The sequence below is a fragment of the Olea europaea genome, chromosome 11 (genome assembly GCF_002742605.1).
Source record: "Olea europaea var. sylvestris chromosome 11, O_europaea_v1, whole genome shotgun sequence".
In the NCBI taxonomy this organism is placed as follows: domain Eukaryota; kingdom Viridiplantae; phylum Streptophyta; class Magnoliopsida; order Lamiales; family Oleaceae; genus Olea; species Olea europaea.
In genome coordinates this window covers 27,320,850-27,340,338 of record NC_036247.1, presented here as the reverse complement: position 1 = coordinate 27,340,338, position 19,489 = coordinate 27,320,850, and the positions used below count along the sequence as shown (strand labels likewise).

General features: G+C 33.1%; 2 protein-coding genes across 9 annotated transcripts; both read right to left on the bottom strand.

Moving 5' to 3' along the window:
• Positions 1 to 1,295: 1,295 nt before the first annotated feature.
• Positions 1,296 to 8,411, bottom strand: LOC111403929 (serine/arginine repetitive matrix protein 1-like). 6 transcript variants are annotated; one of them, XM_023032600.1, is made up of 12 exons: positions 8,162 to 8,411; positions 7,600 to 7,658; positions 7,402 to 7,502; positions 7,114 to 7,299; positions 6,923 to 7,034; positions 6,820 to 6,853; positions 6,468 to 6,505; positions 6,329 to 6,363; positions 6,066 to 6,218; positions 3,483 to 5,932; positions 2,657 to 2,746; positions 1,296 to 1,786 (listed from the first exon to the last, which is right to left on the bottom strand). In XM_023032600.1, the coding sequence occupies exons 3-12, from the start codon at positions 7,470 to 7,472 to the stop codon at positions 1,392 to 1,394; spliced, it is 3,564 nt and encodes a 1,187-aa protein (XP_022888368.1). In that variant the 5' UTR covers positions 7,473 to 7,502; positions 7,600 to 7,658; positions 8,162 to 8,411; the 3' UTR covers positions 1,296 to 1,391. The 6 variants fall into 6 exon arrangements, with proteins under 6 accessions (XP_022888368.1, XP_022888367.1, XP_022888366.1 ...); XM_023032599.1 differs by having other exon boundaries at positions 8,166 to 8,411; XM_023032598.1 differs by lacking the exon at positions 7,600 to 7,658.
• A 4,818-nt stretch (positions 8,412 to 13,229) lies between these two features.
• On the bottom strand, positions 13,230 to 18,619 carry LOC111403928. 3 transcript variants are annotated; one of them, XM_023032596.1, is made up of 8 exons: positions 18,031 to 18,619; positions 15,850 to 15,997; positions 15,604 to 15,643; positions 15,391 to 15,516; positions 15,222 to 15,302; positions 14,341 to 14,533; positions 14,004 to 14,274; positions 13,230 to 13,825 (listed from the first exon to the last, which is right to left on the bottom strand). In XM_023032596.1, exons 1-8 carry the CDS (start codon positions 18,223 to 18,225, stop codon positions 13,560 to 13,562), a joined length of 1,320 nt encoding a protein of 439 aa, XP_022888364.1. In that variant the 5' UTR covers positions 18,226 to 18,619; the 3' UTR covers positions 13,230 to 13,559. The 3 variants fall into 3 exon arrangements, with proteins under 3 accessions (XP_022888364.1, XP_022888362.1, XP_022888363.1); XM_023032594.1 differs by having other exon boundaries at positions 15,604 to 15,754; positions 18,031 to 18,618; XM_023032595.1 differs by lacking the exon at positions 15,222 to 15,302 and having other exon boundaries at positions 15,604 to 15,754.
• Between the last annotated feature and the right edge of the window lie 870 nt (positions 18,620 to 19,489).

The window sequence follows — 19,489 nt, the reverse complement described above, 5'->3', positions numbered from 1 at the left end:
TTCTAAATTAACTAATTACTTGCCTCAGCTTTTGAACGTGGAGTCCATTGTATTGGACCATTTTCTTGAAGTCAAATCACCCTAGACTAGAGTGTTTAAAATATATTTATTATAAATATTGTTTGATTGATATGGCAAATATCACCTAGAAAAGAAAATATTTTTCTTGTTTTGAGGAAAATAAAAACCACATTCATCTAAAGAAAATATTTTTTTTAAAAACAAGGAAAATTAGATATATTTTCAGAAGTTAGAAAATATTTTCAATGGAAAAAAATAACAATCAAACACTCAAAGTAAGAATTGGAGTGGAAAACTTATATTTTTCATGAACATAAATAATCATCCATTAAATGTTCAATCAAAATCAACATAAATTTTGAGTCTTCATTAGAGACAACATTGGTACGTTGGGGGGGGGGGGGGGGGGGGAATTGGAACAAATTCTATCCACAATTATAACAAATTTTATCCCTTTAGTTAACAATTTTAATGAAAAATAAAGCCAAATGAATATCAAAATATAGAAAATTTCAACATTTTTTAGGTGAAAAATTATACTAATCAAATACATTTAATTGACAATTTCTAGTAAAACAAATTCTAGACAATTCAATTTTGTGGAATTCATTTTTTTCCACCAAATTTCATCATTGCAATCAAACGTACTCTAATAAAATCTCGACCAGTTAATCGTAGAAGAATTGGTAGCCATTTAATGAAAAAATTAGTTATAAGATACCTTCTAACTTTTGTTATACTTCTCGTTATCGTAAGCCTTGAATATATATTACTCTAAATTTTCCATATAAGGACGCATAGTCACTATTAAGATTGAAATATAGCAGAATTCATCCAAAAATAGCAAGAAATGCCAAACTGCCGTGAAGAAACTACAAAACCATCGGAGAACTTAAGCAAAAAAATGTGGATACTTTGATCCAAGACGTATTATATTGTTGAATACTCAACAGATTATTAGGATTCGATTTGTGTAAGTTATCAAACTTGGGTTTGGCTTGACACTTGTATAGGTTTGTTACAACGAGTTGTATATATGTGTGTAGCTGTGCCGTTCAAAAAAAAAAACACAAGAAAAAAATACGGAATGAGTCTAATTTATACTCCATAATTTCTATTCAATTGTGTTCCTTTCATTCATAATATTGGTCTGTCATCTTTTCTTATATGATGCGATCAGAGTGCAGAATTTTTGTAGTTTCAGCTTCTTCAATGTATCGTTGAAGCCTAATATCCAACAACGGATGAAAATTCAACAATAAGACACGGAATTGTAAGATTAAAAGTTTTCATTCGATTTTAAACTGTGCTTCAAATTTTAGAATCCCTTTGTATTTTTTATTCTTGTTCACTATAAATGAAGAGAAAAATTAGTTATAATCAATCGGTGGCAATGGAGAAGAGGCTTCAATATTTGTGATCGAAACACATCGGTCCCATGTTTCAACACTTCTATTCATAAAATGTGTCATATCGCTTCCTTTTAAATCCGGTATTGCTGCAAGAATAAATTCAGAGATCGCTTCGTTGCAGCGCGGCCCCGCAGCAACCAACCAAAGGCAGCACTTATCGGTGACACTGTACTTAATCAAGATGCTGTTGATGATTTCGCTTTCGCACTCAATCGATATCATGTTCAGACACGTGTCTACAAAGGCATCAAAATCGGTGTAGGGCTCTGAAGGCAGAGTATACCCAGTTGAAGATGGTGCCTCCGCCACATGAGAGGGTGGTTTTTGGTATTCAAGGGCTAGTGCTAGATGTGCTGAAAATGCAACAAGAGCAAGGGTCATAGACAAGAATCTGAGTGTCGTCATTTTAATTTAGGAAAGATGATTTGTGACTATTTGAAAAACAAAAAATGTTGGAGAATTTAGAAACGTTTTATAAGCATTAGTAAGGTTTCAGTTTTTATTGAACTGAAAAATTTACTGTTACTCATTAATATCCTTAATTAATGAAAGAGCCCATTGATTAGAAATTAATAAGAAAACGTTAGAAAAGAGAATTTGAATGCCAACCCTACATTAAAAGCTTAAACTGTTAAATAAACGACATGAATACATTTTAAATATTGTCTAAGGTCCTACGCACCAAACATACAAAACTACAAACTAGTAACAATATTAGCAGCAGTTAGCATAGAAGCAAGAAAAGAGTAACCATATAAATACAAACAAAAAAATAATAAATAAATAAATAAATATGTAACACAAATTTGGTGTGATTTATGATCTACGGAAATTGCTAAAATTTACACATTTATCTATCACACAGAATAATCAATTTACACATTTCATTGAAGTTACTCTTTAATGTTAAATACTAAATCTACAAGTACAACAATTTCATCACAGCATACAGCAGACAGAAGGATAATCTCGTGAATTTGAACAATGACTTCTGGCCAAAACAGAAACAGCACTAGATCAATCCAAGTAGTTGGCCACTTTCCAAATTCTGTATAAATTAGTTGTTTGAGCTTCTTTTTCTATTTGTTTCCCTTAAAGGCCGAAAGAGAAAAGAACGACCTAGTTGCTGAAAGACAAACATTGAAATTCAAAAAATAAAAAAATTAGAATGCTGTATCACAATGCCGTGAAAGTAACAAAATTAAACAATAAACCGAATTAACCTTTTGTTGTTGTCACAGATGCTGAGACATGACCTTCCTGTAACTGTTGAGTCAAGCTTGGAGCACTGTATTTGCTTTCATTTGATTGAGCTGAGATTCAAAAAAAAAAAAAAAAAAAAAAAAAAAAAAAAAAAAAAAAAAAAAAAAAAAAAAAAAAAAAAAAAAAAAAACCCCACCCTATCAGCATCTGGATGTGGATCCATACCAGCAAATGAGTGAAATGAGACTATGATAATCACTAGAGTAGAGTGTAATAGTTTTAATTATAAGTGGTTCATTTTCGCATCTCTCCTGCAATCTATTTGTCAAAATAAATATACTCTCTCTAACAACTTAGGCCCCGTTGGGTACCCATTTTTTTCAAAATGCATTTTTCTCTCTCTTCATTTCAACCATATATTCTTTATTAAAATAATATTACACGTAAATCAAAAACTTTTTCTTATTTTTCAACCACACATTTTCCATCAATTTACTATTCAAAAATACATTTTTACATGAAAATGTCTCTCAAACACCCTCTTAAACTTTTTACGAGGTAGTTCAACATAATATTAAAGAACATAATTAGGAAAGTTACATATGTGAGTCCTTTGATTAAAATTTGAATTTGGTCCACATGTGAAGAGGTGGTGAAGACAAAAATAAACAAATAAATTTAATTCTTCTACAGCAGCTTAAGCTTTTCTACGAGGTGGTTTCAACAAAATTAGTTATTCTTTTATTCTTTCTCTAACTATGCTTGCACAAATGGGAGGGAATTGATGATTTGCACTTCAAAATGAATCTATTAATTTCTAACAGAAAAAGGATTAAGAGAACTTACCAAGATGTACATAATCCGCTGAATGTTTCTCATAGGTTTCGTGATGCCCATTGTTCTTCGAGTGAAGAGCTGCCTTCTTTATGAGATTTTCAGCACTTCTCTTGCTGGCAAATTTGGGATACTCTGTCTCATCCTCTCCTTCGGAAAAGACAGACGGACTAGACCAACCAGTTGAATTTGCATCAGTTTTACTCTTTCGAGCAAACTTTAAGAGCCTCTTGAATCCTTTGGGCACATCTTTATGGTATATCATTGCTGGCGGGTTTTCAGCATTTCCCCAGTCAGAGATATCAGGTTCACCGCTCTCCTCAAGCAGCATTTGTGATAGAGAATGACGAACACATGGATTTGATGCTCTAATTGGTTCTAAATAGACTGGGGATTCAATTTGACAAATACCGTCACCAGAGGTGATGGGTATATCATCAAGCTCTTCCATTTTCACCGAAGCTGTAGGGGAGATCGTTGATTCTTCTTCAGCCTCAGCTTTTGTTTCAGGCTCTACCATCCTGTCAAAGCTATTATTGTAATTAGCAAGTGTAACTTCAGTGGAGCTCTCTGTGTCTTCACACTTAAGTAGGCTTGCCGGGGTTTCAGAATCCATATCTGCAGGAACTCTCAACTGTTCACTTTCCATCTCTTGCTGCTGAACGACTGCATCAGAAGAGTTAGAACCCACTTCCTTTTCCCCATCTGCAATTAGATCTGCAGAGTTCCACGATGTTTCCTTCGACTGAGTAGATGTTTTCGTCTTCCCTGCTGGATTAGAACTGGATATAGTCCTAGAGCCTTTGCGAAGAAAAGGCTTTGATTCCAGTGGATCCACACTGCTCTTCTTGGCTACTTTGCTGTATGAACTAGGTTTTGCGGAGGAAATAGGATCTTCAATGGCATACTGAACTTTGCTTTTTGGTTTTCGGCTCATTTTTGTTAACGTCTGCTGATTCTTCTCAGGCACACTTCTACCGCTCTTCTTAGTGTCATTCTGATTTGGTTTTACAGGCTTAGATTTTGGTTGTGATGCTTCCACTTTAAGAGTAGATCGCAAAACTGGTGATGCTGGCTGTGATCTTCTACGTGTTGGTGTGGTAGCAGTGGAAGTTGCTCCTGCAGGGATTTTAGCAGGCAATGTACCAGGAGCTCTTGGGGAAGGTGCTGATGGCCATGACTTACGTGTGGCAGGCAAAGATGACGATTTTGAGACAGCTTTCATCACGAGATTAGAATTTGTGCTTTCTGCATTACGATATGCAGATTGAGACAGATTTTTTTTTGATTCTTGGACTTTCTTTACATTATTTCGTTTAATAGCCTGACTCACCACAGGAGAGGTCATTTTAGCCTTTCTTGAATCAAGAATATTTTTCATTGCACAAAATTGTTTTTCTTTCTCAACTCGCTTTCTATTAGTTTCTCCTCGAAGTTTTTCATCTCTCTTCTCCTTGTAATGATTGTACTGACCACCTCTCTGCTTATTGGGCAACCTTTCAGATATACTGTTGTCAGGTGCCACATTCCGATATTTTACAGGCTTAGTTTCCACCATCTTCATCAGCAACTGATTCAGTTCTGCTTCCTTTTGACGACTCCATTCAGCTGAGGCAGTTAATTTTTCACTAACCTGTGTCAATTGTGAGGGAAGAGACTCTTCTTGCACATCAGGCGCAGTACATGCCCCTTTTTCAGGTGACTTCATTGCGAAATCTACCCCACGAGGCTCACCAGGCATGGTTTTGGCTTTTGGTGAACTATGACTTATTTCCCCGTTTTCCAAATTACTGTGAACTGCATCTTCAGAATCCATATCTGGGGAACACCTAGAACTTTCACCCACTGCACTACTCCATCTTCTCAGTACAGATTTATTTGCACAAACAGAAGCACTTAATAAAGCCCTTGCCTTCTGAATATCCGTTGTTTGATCTATCTGTTTGCTTTCAAAAAGATTGATTGCATCTTGCACACTCATTCTCCGTACATTAGTCTCAGATTTTTTAGGAGCTTCCTCATTTGCTTCTTCATCACTATTATCTGCATCTGGATCTTTAGGCAAAACTGACCTTTCTCTAGCTGGAAAATAATTCAGAGACTTAATAGTTAATGCAGTAGACCTCCGGGATCCAGATCGTCCGATTTGGACCCTCCGCATTGGAGATGCTGCCCTCCTAGGTGAAGCAGATCTTATAAGAGTCCGACTTCTTTCCACAAATGGTTGGTCTTCCTCACTAGAGAAAGAAGAATCCTCACTTTCTGTTGAACTTTTCCTCTCAATCAGTGCAACTTTTGCAGGAGAAACACCATACTTCACTGGTGTATCTGAAAACGATGATTTGATATGATTTTTCCCTTCTTTTCCATTGACTTCATCATTCCCATTGTTCTGTTTATCAGAATAGGTATCAACTGCCCGGTTTCCTTGTCTCAGTTCAACATACTTGTGCAAGGAATCCCTGAAACGAATTAACACATAATAACTGTTACTCATAGACACTCAGTATAAAATGTGTCTCTTATAACAGGGGAAGAAATCAATGCTTTACAAGTGACCATGAATTGAGCACCCTAAGCTATAACCAGAGGTACCTCAAGTCTACTGATCCAAAATGATTAGAAAACTTCTCTATATCAGTGATCTCCTCAACAGAATATCTAAAACCAGCAGCTTGGTCGAAAGCAGCAGCCAGTTCTCCTCTCAATGCAGCTATTCTCAATTCCATTGCTTGCAGCAATTCATCCCTGCCAGCAATTAACGGTTCAGATTAAGGAGATGATACAATGGAAAAATTTACTGATTTTTAAGTTAGTTTTTCCTAATCAAGTTGTAACTGAAGAGTCAGCAGACATACTTGGAAGCATCTGATGGCTCAGCATTGCCTTCAATCTGCAAAACACCTTTCATAATATTAGCAGCAAAATAGATACATACAGTAATTCATTGAATATTAAATGACAAAGACAAAAACCAAGTAACGAATAACAAATTACTTTTGGGGTGGATGCCGTGCCAGTAGAGTAGCTGTTGTCTGTCAAAAGTTTTAATAAATATTAATCAGTATCAGCTGCAGAATGATGTGAACTGAATATACACCTTATCTTTACATTTACTAAGCCCTGTCGTGATTAGTTTTTCTATCTCTTGGTTGATAAGAGCATATGGCTTGTTGAGAAAAATATGGGAGGCTAAAAACTAAACACTTTTCACATTATGAAAATTAGCAAAAATAAATAAATAAATAAATAAAAATAAAAACCATTAATCAGGGCAGGCCATGTCAGAACACCTTCGCATGGAAAGTCTAGAAAAATAACAATGACTATAACGCAATTCTACCATAACCTGATTCACCATTCTTTTGCAGTTCTGGAGTACCCTGAGAAAAGAATAAATGTGAGGTTAATTCAACAAGGAGAATTAACAGAAGAGTATAAACAGATGTTACCTTTTCATATAAAGAAAGCTGAAATTTGCGAACTTCTTCCAGCTGAGAAATTTCATTCTTCACAGTATTGGTAATATTGAGTATGTTTGATAAACCAATGATATGCAGAAATCTGAGTTAAAATAAAATAGAAATTGCAGTAACACGGATTTGAGAAGGTTAATTCATAAAACAAGAAATGCTTGTTGAACCTTAACAATGTTGATTTTGTAAACCATTTGGCATCAGAAATATTTTCAGGCGGTTGAAGTTTAAAATTGGCAGTGGATCCTCTCGACTGCAAATTTTTCACTTCAGCTGAATGCTGTAACAGATGCTCCAGAAGTCCAGATGATACTTTTTCTATCTTGTTGTCATAGCATACACATGCCTCGTACCTATATAAAGAATAAATAAATAAATAAATGAGAGATGCAAAGCACTTTTATGGTGGGATATGCATTCTTAAAAGCAGTATTTTGAAGTATCAATGTCCAAACCTATTCTGGCCGGGAAAGATGTAGAACTCAATGTGGTCAAGTGGCACACTGATATCTATTACTCCGTCCATGTTACCAGTTTATTTCAAATTTGTGATAACCTGATCAAAGAAAAGAAGAATAATCCATTAGCATTGATTTCATATTTATTTAAATTTAGACTTCAGTAAAAATGCAAAAGTTAACTTGCATGCAGACCAAGTTTTACTGAGCCTTGGGCATTCAAATTTTACATTCACAACGTTCAAGCAGACCTGCTACACATATCAGTAACAAAATTCCATAACTTCTCGATAAACAAGGAATACGAGTGCAAACATTATGTAAAAATAAGTTTACTGACGGATAAATACCACGTAATATACTTGACTGCTTTGAGATATAAAATTTAATTTAACTAACATTATATATGAATTAGAAATAACCAAAAAACCACACCAAAAATATAAACATTCTTATTAAATAAACTAGGCAGGAATTCTTTCCTCACATTCAAAAATCAAATCGAACGATCTAGATATTTATTAGAAACAGAAATCGAGTCAAAATACTAACAAACACTAAACAAACCTCAGAATATCAGATCTAGCTTCAAAAACACTATACTAGATTAAAAATCCAAAGCCACCGACAGAACAGAAAACAGTTACTGAAGCATCCAACTCAATACTGAATGCCAAATCATAACATTCAAAAAATTGTTTCTACGAATTAACAGAAGCATAATAATAAAATGCAAATGAAGCGAGAAAATACTTACTTACCAGAACTGAAAAGGAAGCAGCGCCTAGAGAGAGAAGAGTGAGCTATATATTATATTTAATTTTATTAATGGCGAAAGTGAGATCTCGAAGAGAGCCGATTCATTATAAAAGAAAAGCATAAATTCTTAACAGAATTACTTTTTTTCTTGTTCGGTAGACAACAAATTTATGGATGTGAGAGAGTGTGGAGGGTGAAGAGTGACCTTTTGCTTTAAGAGAGGGAGAGAGTGTGCGTGCTGTGTGGTCGTGTGGAAGATAAAAATAGGGGGGCAAAGCAGGTAGTGAGAGAAAGTAATTGCTTTTGTTTTTCTATTTATTTATTTATTTATTTATTTTTTTTTTTTTTTTGGATTAAAAACATACGAAAAAGAGACAGAGTGCTATTTTTGCGACAGATTTTACTATGACGCATCTGATGTCACGTTTTAGGGCCATTTATTCTCTTCTTTTTTTTTTCTTTTGTAGATTTTTGTATTTTCGAACTCTATTAATCTCTTTTTATTTTTATTTGATAATTCTATTTCAAAGAATGTCAAAAAAATAATTTCGAAAATCATGTCATAACTCAAAAAATTCATGTCATACTAGCACGGAAAATTCAATCTTCAACTTAATTAAAACTTATATAATTATTTTAGAACGGATTATACAACCTAAATTTAAAATACTTGATTAAAATTCGATATGAAAATTCAATCAATTCAGTACAAGTTTATCGATTAGTTCAACGGTACACAATATGCGTGCTGTCTTTAAATGGATAATCAACTCAATATATCATGAGAATTAATACGAGTTGACGGTTGGAACGTATATTCACACGTAGAAAAATGAGAAATGGGTCGAGTTGACCCACCCCGTGTACATTAGATTTTTTTTTAACATTGGAGAAATGAGAAGGATAATGTTGCCTGCATAAAGCAAATATGGGGCCTACAAGTAATAATTAATTAATTATTGAGTTACAATTCTCTAAACTCCAAAGGAGTCAACCTAAACGTGATTAAGTGACGGTGATTAATTAATTGTTTAAAAAGGTAATTAATAAAAGATATTTTGAATATAACAGAAGTGGGAGGAGTGGAGTCAGTGGACCAATGCCCTGGCCCATTATTAAATTAGTGGATTTATGGGCTCAGACAATCAGCCGATTGGTTGGGCCCAACACAATCATTTACAAGTCAACATTTTCGAAATCTAAATTGCTTGGGAATTCTTGGCTACTTTCCATTTTCTTTAATTTTTGTGCGAGTTAAGGTTGTTCTCACCTTAGGGTTACCCTAAACTTGGAAATAGATATAAGATTATTACAATAATAAGTTTTTTCTCTCTCTCTCTCTCTCTCTCTCTCTCTATTTGAGCTCGTGCAATTATATATCTTTTAAGCATTAAAAGTTAATCTTATTCGTGACATTCAAGAATTGTTGAGATTATTACGAATGATTCAATTGGCTCAAATTGATAGTGATAATGACTTTTCCAATCTGATCTAGCTGACAAGCATTCCTCCTAATGGCCATGCGAAGCTAAATAACTTTCTATGAAAGAATTGGAACTCAAAGTTAGAGAGAGAATATCATAAACTCACCTTCCAATTCATATTATTTATTCCTCCAAACCGGTTCATCTTTACTTCCTTGCATGCTGTTATATTAGTAATTGATGAAACTCTCATTCTCAAATACAATTTACTTTTTGACCTACAGTGAAAACTCTGACAATCACAATAAATAGATTTTGTAATTCCACCTTATTAAACATGTCATCAATGTGTGAATTCGATAATGTTTGGAAGACAATGCTTCTGTTTTTGTTTCTTCAAAGTGAATGAAATGACCACAACTTTAAAGTTTGCAGCAATGCACGTGAATGAGAGTAAAAGTGGACGTTGTCGGGGCTGAGTCTTGCCTTAGAAGGTTATAGGCAAAAGTTGGGACATCGTGAAGTAAAAGAGTGCTGGAAGTTTCAGTCTTGGGCACCCCACGGTAGGGTGCACAAGGATAACTTAATAGAATGAATGGCCGCTTCATTTGCCAGTTAATCAAATACCATTATCTTGTGCAAACACTTGAGCTCATCCTACTAAACACACAGTTTGAGGTAGGTTCCTTTTTTTCCTACTTGATAAATGTAAAATTCTAATGATCAAAAATTATGTACAAGTACACTGTGCATACCCAAGCAAAACAAATCAAATGACTCATACAATTAATCTGGACATACTTGGGCAAATAAAAAGAAAATATGTACTAACAATAAGATTAATGACCCAAAACTAAGAATTCAAAATGAATCAAGACATGCGGATACAAAGAAAACATAACTTTGTATCCATATGTCTTAATTCTTTTCACAATACTATCTAAATGTGGTTTAAGATTTTCAAAAATCTTCTAGAGATAGGCAGTAACGAATCTAGGATTTTGAGTCAGCATGGGCGGTCGTTGATTGTCAGCCGCAATAAAGTATTAAGAGCTCGTTTAATATCTTTTTTTTTAACAAAAAATTCATTTTGAAATAATGATTTCATGGAAAACGTGAGGTAAAAGAAAAAAGAAAAATGTTTTTAATTTGCATGTAATATTATTTTATTGAAAAATGTATTTTTAAAAATAAGATAGATAAAAATGTGTTTTGAAAAAAAAATGAAAATAAAACAAGACCTAGAATTTAAATATAACAATTATTTTGTTCATATTGAACATATATAATTCTGTTATAAGAATAAAACGTATATTCACCAAATGACATTGTTGTCAAGTATCGTATAAGCCTCCGTTTGGCCCCCATTTTTGGTAATAAAAATGTGGGGAATAGTGTTTTGTTGAAAAAATGAGTGGTTGAAAAAGAAGGAAATTTTTTTGATTTACGTGTAATATTATTTTATGAAAGATTGTGTGGTTGAAAATAGGAGAGAGAAAAATAGCATATAGTGAAATGTAATTTAATGAGGATCAAACAGGGGCTAATTTAAAAGAAGAGCATGATTTTGAATTTTTATAATTTTATCAAACTCAATAAATGTAATATATATTATTTTGTTAAATTAAATGTTAAAAGCAATAGATGCCACAATGGTTAGGCTTTCAATGATTATAATAGGGGTTCAAGGTTCGAATCTTATCCAACATGTTCCTATTGCATTAATTTTGATAGTTGTTGTAAACTAAAAAAATTGCACAATGAATTGGTTGTGAAAAGAATCGAAATCGGGGCTTGCAAAATGTAAATACAAGTTTTAACCACTTCAACTGAAAGGAGAATTTGGAAGAAAAAAGAATTATTAGTAATATAACCTAAAATCTTAATTTATTGTTAGCCAAAAAAAAAATGGCTTCTGGCGGATCCAACTAGGACGGCCGCCCTAGCTTGCCACTACCTAGATCCACCACTGAAGGTAGGCTCTTTTATTTAGCTTATGTTTGAGTTTTTTCGAACTCATTTTCAGTCACACATTCTATCAATAAAATAAATTTTCACATAAATTCAAAACATTTTTCCACATTTTAACTACACATTTTTTTTTTTAAAATATATTTTCTCCAAAATGGGACTCAAACAGAGCCCCAGTGAGCGTTTAGGAGGACTTTTTTGAAGCCCAAAAATACTAATTGAAAGGGGGAAAAAAAGGAAAGAATTCTCGTTCAAATTATTAATATTTAATTAAATTCATTAAGTATTTATTGAACAAAAACAACTTTTTTGGAGGAAACTCAAATTTTGAGCTTCTATAATTTAGTTCGAATGGTTCTCTGGGGCCTCCCGCCAGACACAAGGAAGATTGTTTGACATACTTTTATACAAACTATGTATTTTTTCGATTAAATGTTAATAATTTTGTATATAGCACAATTCTATGAGATTCATATATTTTTCTTTCATAGATGTTTTTATTTTAAAATAATATTTTAAATAAATTATCACTGAACAATTATTTTAATTTGCAAATTATATTATTTAAAATTTAAGTGTTCAATTATATACATGATGTGTAATTAATATTTTATTTTTTAATACCTAACATATTATGTTCTTGATTGGGCTCCATTTTAATTTTAATGTATTTTTCTACTTCTTCTTTTTCAGGTATGTATTCTTTAATAAAATAATATTATAGGTAAACTCAAAACTTTTCTTTCCTTTTTTACCACAAATTTTTTTTAAAGATAAAAATCACTATTTTCAAAATATATTTTCCTATAAATACTAATTTTAATGGAGCCCGAACAGGGGCTACATATATTTGTAACCTCATATATATTATTCGTTTGTCTATCATTATTGAAGGAAAATGAGTTTTGAAATAGTGAATTTTCAAAGAATATGAGGTTAAAAAGTATGAAAAATTTTAAATTTACATGCAAAATATTTTATTGTGAGGATGTGTAGTTGAAAATGAGTTTGAAAATTAAAAAATATATAAAATAATGATAGACAAACAGTGAGGTATAAAAGTAAAACTTATAACTTGAAATGATAAATAATTTTAAAATTTATAATAAAACATATAAGTCCTCCCAAAATTATTTGGTATATTGTAGGGTCATTACTTTTATATCCCTTATTTGGTGGCCATTCTTTGGAAAGGAAAAGAAAAAATAAATAAATAAATTTGATTAGTGTTTTCAGAGAATGTATGGTTAAAAGGTAATGAAATTTTTTTTTTTTTTAATTTACATACAAACTATTTTACTGTGTAAATGTGATTAAAATGATTTTATAGAAGAAAATAAGTTCGAAGAGAATGAGAATCAAACAAGGGTTAAGTACTAAATTTTAATCACAACCAAACAAGAACTAATTATTTTTTTGATCTATAGATGTGTTTCCAAATTTTGAATATCTATGGAAACTTTAAAAGTTCGATTAAACGCAATTTCAACTCCATATAAAAATGCCGGCTTAATCGATTAGGTTCCAGTAAAAATTTTAGTGAATTCGGTTTTCAACATGGATAAATTAAAATGTATAATTCAATTAAAATATACTTTTTTACTTCGTTGTTCTCTAGCTATAATTTTCCTTGAATCTTATATTTAAATAATCTACCAAAAACAAGCAACCAGAAGGCAACATGGGCAAGCAATTTACAATGCAACCAGAAAAACTGTTACAATTCAAATTCATCCATCACAAATACATCAACCCGCTTAAAACGCAAATGCAAAAACCAGCGGCTCACTAAAGTTTACTTAAGAGCCACGTCTACAAAATAAAATGCTCTAACATCCGAGTCTCTCGGCTACTGCCTGATAGGCCAATTTGATAAAGACTTGAAAGGTATAACATGCAAGTGGGATGGATACAAGGCATAAAAATGCCATGGAAGGAGGAACTAGTGAACAAATTCAGTGGTATTTACTTGTGCATATGGAAACGAGACAACAAACAACTTCAGTTAGCCCATACATGGACAAGGCCGAACCGATTGCCAGTGTATATCTCGTTGCGATCTTCATCGTAGAAGAGAGCAGTGATGTCTTCCAAAGCATCTGTAACAGTGCTCCTTATTCTAGAAGCTTGTACATGCTTCCTCGAGTTGCAAATTTTGCCCCCACAACTCGCACTTCTGCTGCAATCATCCATGAGAGAACCATTGGTTGCTTTTATTTTTGCAAGGCACTTCCCTGTCAAGATATTGCTGATATTGATCGAACCAGCTGCAGCAATGGTGAAAAAATTTAGATGAAGATAAAAACTAAAGCAATATCCAATTTGTCAAAGAGAATCTATATTTCAGCTGAAATATTCGAAAGTAATGCACTTTGGTAGAATAATAAACTCATTTGGTTATACAAATCTTTTTATCCAAAGTATTGACTTTCCTTAAGAACATACCGTTTCCTTCTGACAGTGGATCATCAGAATCAGCTTTGCAATACGAAATGATAAGGTCCTGATCACTTGTTATGTATATGTTGTTCGTATTGCAATCTGGATGCCATAAAAGGTGATCCTCAAATGAAGTCACAAGCTCCCCTCGGAAGTTCCAAACAGCCACGGTTCGGTTTCTGAATGTCAGGAATAACTGGTTCTCGTACAAAAATATAAATGCTGATGGGGTCATGAACTCGGTTCTGCTCACTTCTATTAATTCTGAATTGCGAACCTACATAGAAAATATGTCAGAATCCACAGGATTTATCAAAGCGAAACGAGATGGCAAACAACTTACATCAAGAATCTGTAGGTTCTCATTTTCTTGCTTGACAAGAAGCTTCTCGTTGAATTGTTCAATGAAATCCACCTTCTTGTTTCTATGAAGGAGATGGCTGAAGGATTTAAGGACAGTCCCATCCTCAATGGACAGAATTTTTAGAGGAACGTGGCCACTAGCTTTGTTAAATATCAGTAACATGATTCCTGGACTGTTTCCAAAAGGACAGGTATGAAATACAGGTTAAATAAATATAATTTCGTACACTGGCAAGGATTTTGTTGACAGTTCAATATCTCAAGACAACAAGCAATATTCATTACATTCTGGAACACTAAGGTGACAAGATGAATGAGCTCAACCACGATTTCAGGCATCAGCTTCATATGCTCTCATAGAAATAAATACTTATTAAGATGTATCCGCAAATGTAGTCAAAGGCACACCTTTTCCAATCAGAAGTACATGAAAATAAACATTAGCATCACCCAGTTCGGAAAGGCCTATTTATACTTCCATAGAATAAGAACATAGTGACGAGTGACTACATTGTTTCTACAAAAACATTTAAACGTGCAGCATAATGTCTTCCTAACTAATAAATAATTTGAAGCCTTATATATAATTTTCATCTTTGCCACAGACGGGGAATACAGCATTTTGTAGAAATGATCCGCCTAGCATTGAAAAAAGCACTTTAGATAAGTTGCTTATGCTGGAATGATAAAATGTAACTACATGATTTTGCAGAGCAGGAGTGACATGATAAGAATCTTGTCAAATTACATAAGATAAAGGTTTATCATACTTGGACTATTATCCCAATGCGTTCAAAGTATTCTCCCAGATACATACATTTAAGTAGACACATGTGGATTAACATAAACATGCAGTATTACCTGATTTTAATCTCATGAACATTTTTATCCGAGATGGAGTACAGCATCATATAGTTTTTCAAGTCAAACACCTTGTATATACTGGAAACAACCAGAAGATTAATAGCTTAGCTAACGGCAGCACTTTTTGAAATATAAAAAAATACATTACTATATAATTATAGCACACCTGTCTTGTGCAGAATAAGTAAGAACCTTCCCATTTACATCATCAAATTCCACAAAACCGGGCCACTTCAATGACTCTGTTTCAAAGAGAGGAAAACCGGCATCTTGTTTACCCCTTCGTATGTATCTGAAACAGATACTGATGTGATATGAGTAAGAGAAACAATAGGAGAATGAATAGAAACCGTGCAAAATGGAAGATGAAATTTCTTACTCGATCCCCGTGGTTCTGCATTTCAAGGAACTGAAATGATCTGAAGCATAAACAGAAACGGTGATGAGGGAATCATTATTTTTATTGTAAAATAAGCTTCGAATAACTTCATCAGGAGTTACATTCAGAAAGCATATTCTCTTGTTAGTCACTGCAACGATCAAGTAATAAATATTAGCACCTTTCAGATGACAAGTGATAGGAAAATATTTGAAAAAGTACACAATATTTCATCTATGATTTTACCTCGGCAGAATGCTGCACAAACACCAGATTGAGCAAGAGCAAAGACAATATCATGAGCAGCAACTATCTCAATAATTTTCGACCTCTTCTTGAGAAATGGCAACATCATGGGAAAGTGACCCTTGGGATCATGAGTATCATATTCCTCCTGAACCAAGCATATACATAGTAAGCCATCATATACAGCGGCAGAGGATCGTTGAAAAGTGAAGTATGAAGTAATGAGCAGAGCCATTCCTAGTTTGCTGCATGTCATACCATCTTAACAATGCAAGTAACATCACATAATATAAGACATGTCATATGTAGCTATCGCCACCTCGTAAATGTGACACCACATTATTCAGCTGACTCAGTCCAATCAGGGTGACTCAAATTGGACACAGAAAAAACTTTGGAATTGCTAGCAAATATACAACAGAATGACCTTGCTGAATTAAGTGTGATACTCGACCATTTCAAGACCTGACAACAGATGTGATGTATCCTTCTCAATTGTACAGATGTTCCCCACCCAAATCCATTAAAGTGTACGAAAGTTTGATATTTATATATATATATATAACACTGTCTGGTCAACGAGCCACAATCCAATCCACAAACTCCGACTTCAATTCTGGTTTCATTTTTTGTTCCAAGAAATTCTGAGCTTCTCTAGACACATCCCAAAGAAATAAACCCAAAATAATCAGTGATGAGGTAGAGCAGAAGTTAGAAATATGGTAGGTGGGATGAGTGGTTTGACTTAGGTTCGTTTCTAATGGTGGATGGGGCTCCAACTTGTACAGATATGGCTTCTGCACTAATAATAGCCATAAAAGGCCTATCAGATAGTTATTTTGTTCCTGTTCATTCACTAGAACAAAACAAACTAGTCAAATAATGTCATGATCATTTTTCTTCAGATATTATCTTGTTAGTTCTTATTTGTGAAATTGCAATGCCGCACAAGGGTAATGATGCAGCAGCAAGTTTCATAAAAAAATGCTGGCTTAAAAAGCTTGATGCTTTAATATGCACATAAAATAAAATGTGCTTTAGGTCCTGTTTGAGCCCCATTAATTTCTTGTAATGTATTATGGAATAGTAAATTGATGGAAAATATGGTTAAAAAGAAGGATTTTTTTTTTATATATGTAATATTATTTTAATGAAGAAAATGTCGTTCAAAATGAGTACTGTAGAAAAACTAATGGGAAAAATGAGGCTCAAACAGAGGCGTATTATACATATATATAAATTCTATACATATTTTGTCACCATATAACTTTGTCAAAACTTACCTGGTAAAAGTCTGGCAGAATCTATTTTTCAAAGTCCAGATTCGTGTTTTTAAACATTAGCACAAAGACTCAACTGGCCACTTGTAGCCCCTGTTTGGCCCCCATTATACTGAGATTTTGGAAATAATATATTTTGGAACAGTGATTTTTGGAAGGATGTGTGGTTAAAAACGAAGAAAATTTTTTGGTTCACGTGTCATATTATTTTATTGAAAAATGTGTGGTTAAAAAGGAGAAATGAAAAATGTATTAAAATTTTAATGGAGGCCAATCAAGGGGGCGTAATATACTTGACAAATGAAACAATGATGGAAGAATTTTACGAGTCTAAAAAAGATGTTCTTACAACTATAAGAAAAATGCATAACTAAATAGAAAGATTACGAAGAATATAAAACTTAGCATATTTTTTCAACCCAAGAATTTAGAAAATAAATTATTTCCGAAGTACCAATCTTTTGGCAATTAGATGGACAATCAAAACACCAGTAGGCAAATCATCCAAAAGATCTCATCCTTGTGACATTTCAAGATATTCAATAAGAAATCTTCAATGTATTCTCCAAGGAACGCCAATAAACAAGTATCTGTCCAATTTCTACTCATCCATTTCTGATATTGACATATACATCTATCTCAAAAAATATATATCAGATTAAGCTGATAAACGGAAAGTTCATAATCTCCCATCAAATTATAAACAAAAGAAGCCCTTTCTCGAGGACCAGAAACCCCAATTGCCAGTTACAACGTCTATCATCACATACCCAACCAAGAAAACTTTCAATTCATGGGATTTTTTCCTAAAGCCAATTCCATAGCTCAAATCAATTGGGAAAAAAAATGGTAATTATAAAAATAGAACAAAACAAATCATCAACACTTTCTGGAAACGAACCTGCAAGCAGATGTTGCGGAACCGCTCCTGAGCATCGCTCATACGGAAAGCACGGTGGCGCTTTGACGAAATCTCACGTCTTTGCAGCTTTTTCACGCAATTAACAAGTCCATCTGAGCTCCGAAGCCGCTTCTTTGCCACCACTCGCCGCCCAGAGCATGGCCGCGGACTCGCTGTTATTCTCCTTCCATCCATCTTCGTTCACACAACACCGATATACAATCTTCGCAAAAAAATTAAAAATAAAACCCTAAATTTTTTGAACAGACAATTTATACACACGCGTATATGTATTTCAACACGCAACGTATATAATTCTGGGTTTGAGATTTTTTCAGCGAACAAACCCTAAATCTCAGAACCAAGAAAGAAGTTAATAGGGATTGTCCACCCCATTTTCTGAACAGAATTCACGAGATAAATTTCACTTGCTCTCCCGTTGCAAAATGGGGTACTGAATACTCTCTCCAAACATACGCGCACATACGTATGTAAATATGCCTCTGTATATTGACAGCCTATGTAGATTGAATCTCTCTAATGTGCGCGCAGGAAGTCTAGAGATATATCCCGTTTGCCCCCCTTCTATTTTCCAAAATAAATTTTGTAAAAAGTAGTATTTCTTTTTTAAATGCTGGCTCAAAATTTAAACCCTTGTTTCATCCTCATTTTTTTTTCAAAATATGTTTTCCTTCCTTTTTTTTTTTTTTTTAAACACACATTCTTAAATAAAATAATATTATACGGAAACTCAAAATTTTTTCTTATTTTTTAATCACATATTCTTTATCAATATATTATTTCAAAATGCATTCTCAAAAAATAATGTGGTTCAAATAGACCCTAAGGAAAAATTGGATTTGTACACACAGTTAAAAAATAATTTGAGAAAATTGAATTTTAAATATTGAAACTCAAACATGAACTATATTCTCTACGTTTGGCCTTTATTTTTTCAAAAAAAAATTTTAATCATATATTCTCCTATAAAATAATTTTACTCATAAACTTAATTTTTTCCTTTTTTTTTTTTTTCAATCTCATTCATTAAAAAAAAATGACGCTATTTCACATTTTTTCATTTCAAAAATGGGTTTTAAAATCCAAATGAACAATATCAAAGGTGCAAAGCAGTGTAAGATAGTCATATGGTCTAACGGAATCTCTATTTGAACTTTTTGAAATGGATGATGGATGTCGCTCATCACGTTTTGTATTATTAATGGGAATGGTAAATAAATTTTAGTTATTATTTCAAAATCATATGTAAACTCATGAATTTATTTTCATATACACATAAATCAACTTTCATTAGTTAAAAGTAACAAAAAATTTATGTGACAAATGGAGCTCGTACTTGACAATGACGTGATACGTAATTGACAAGTATTACACGAAAGATATATTACTTTATCTCCTATTTCAAAAGCATATATGAACTCAAGAATTGTTTCATATT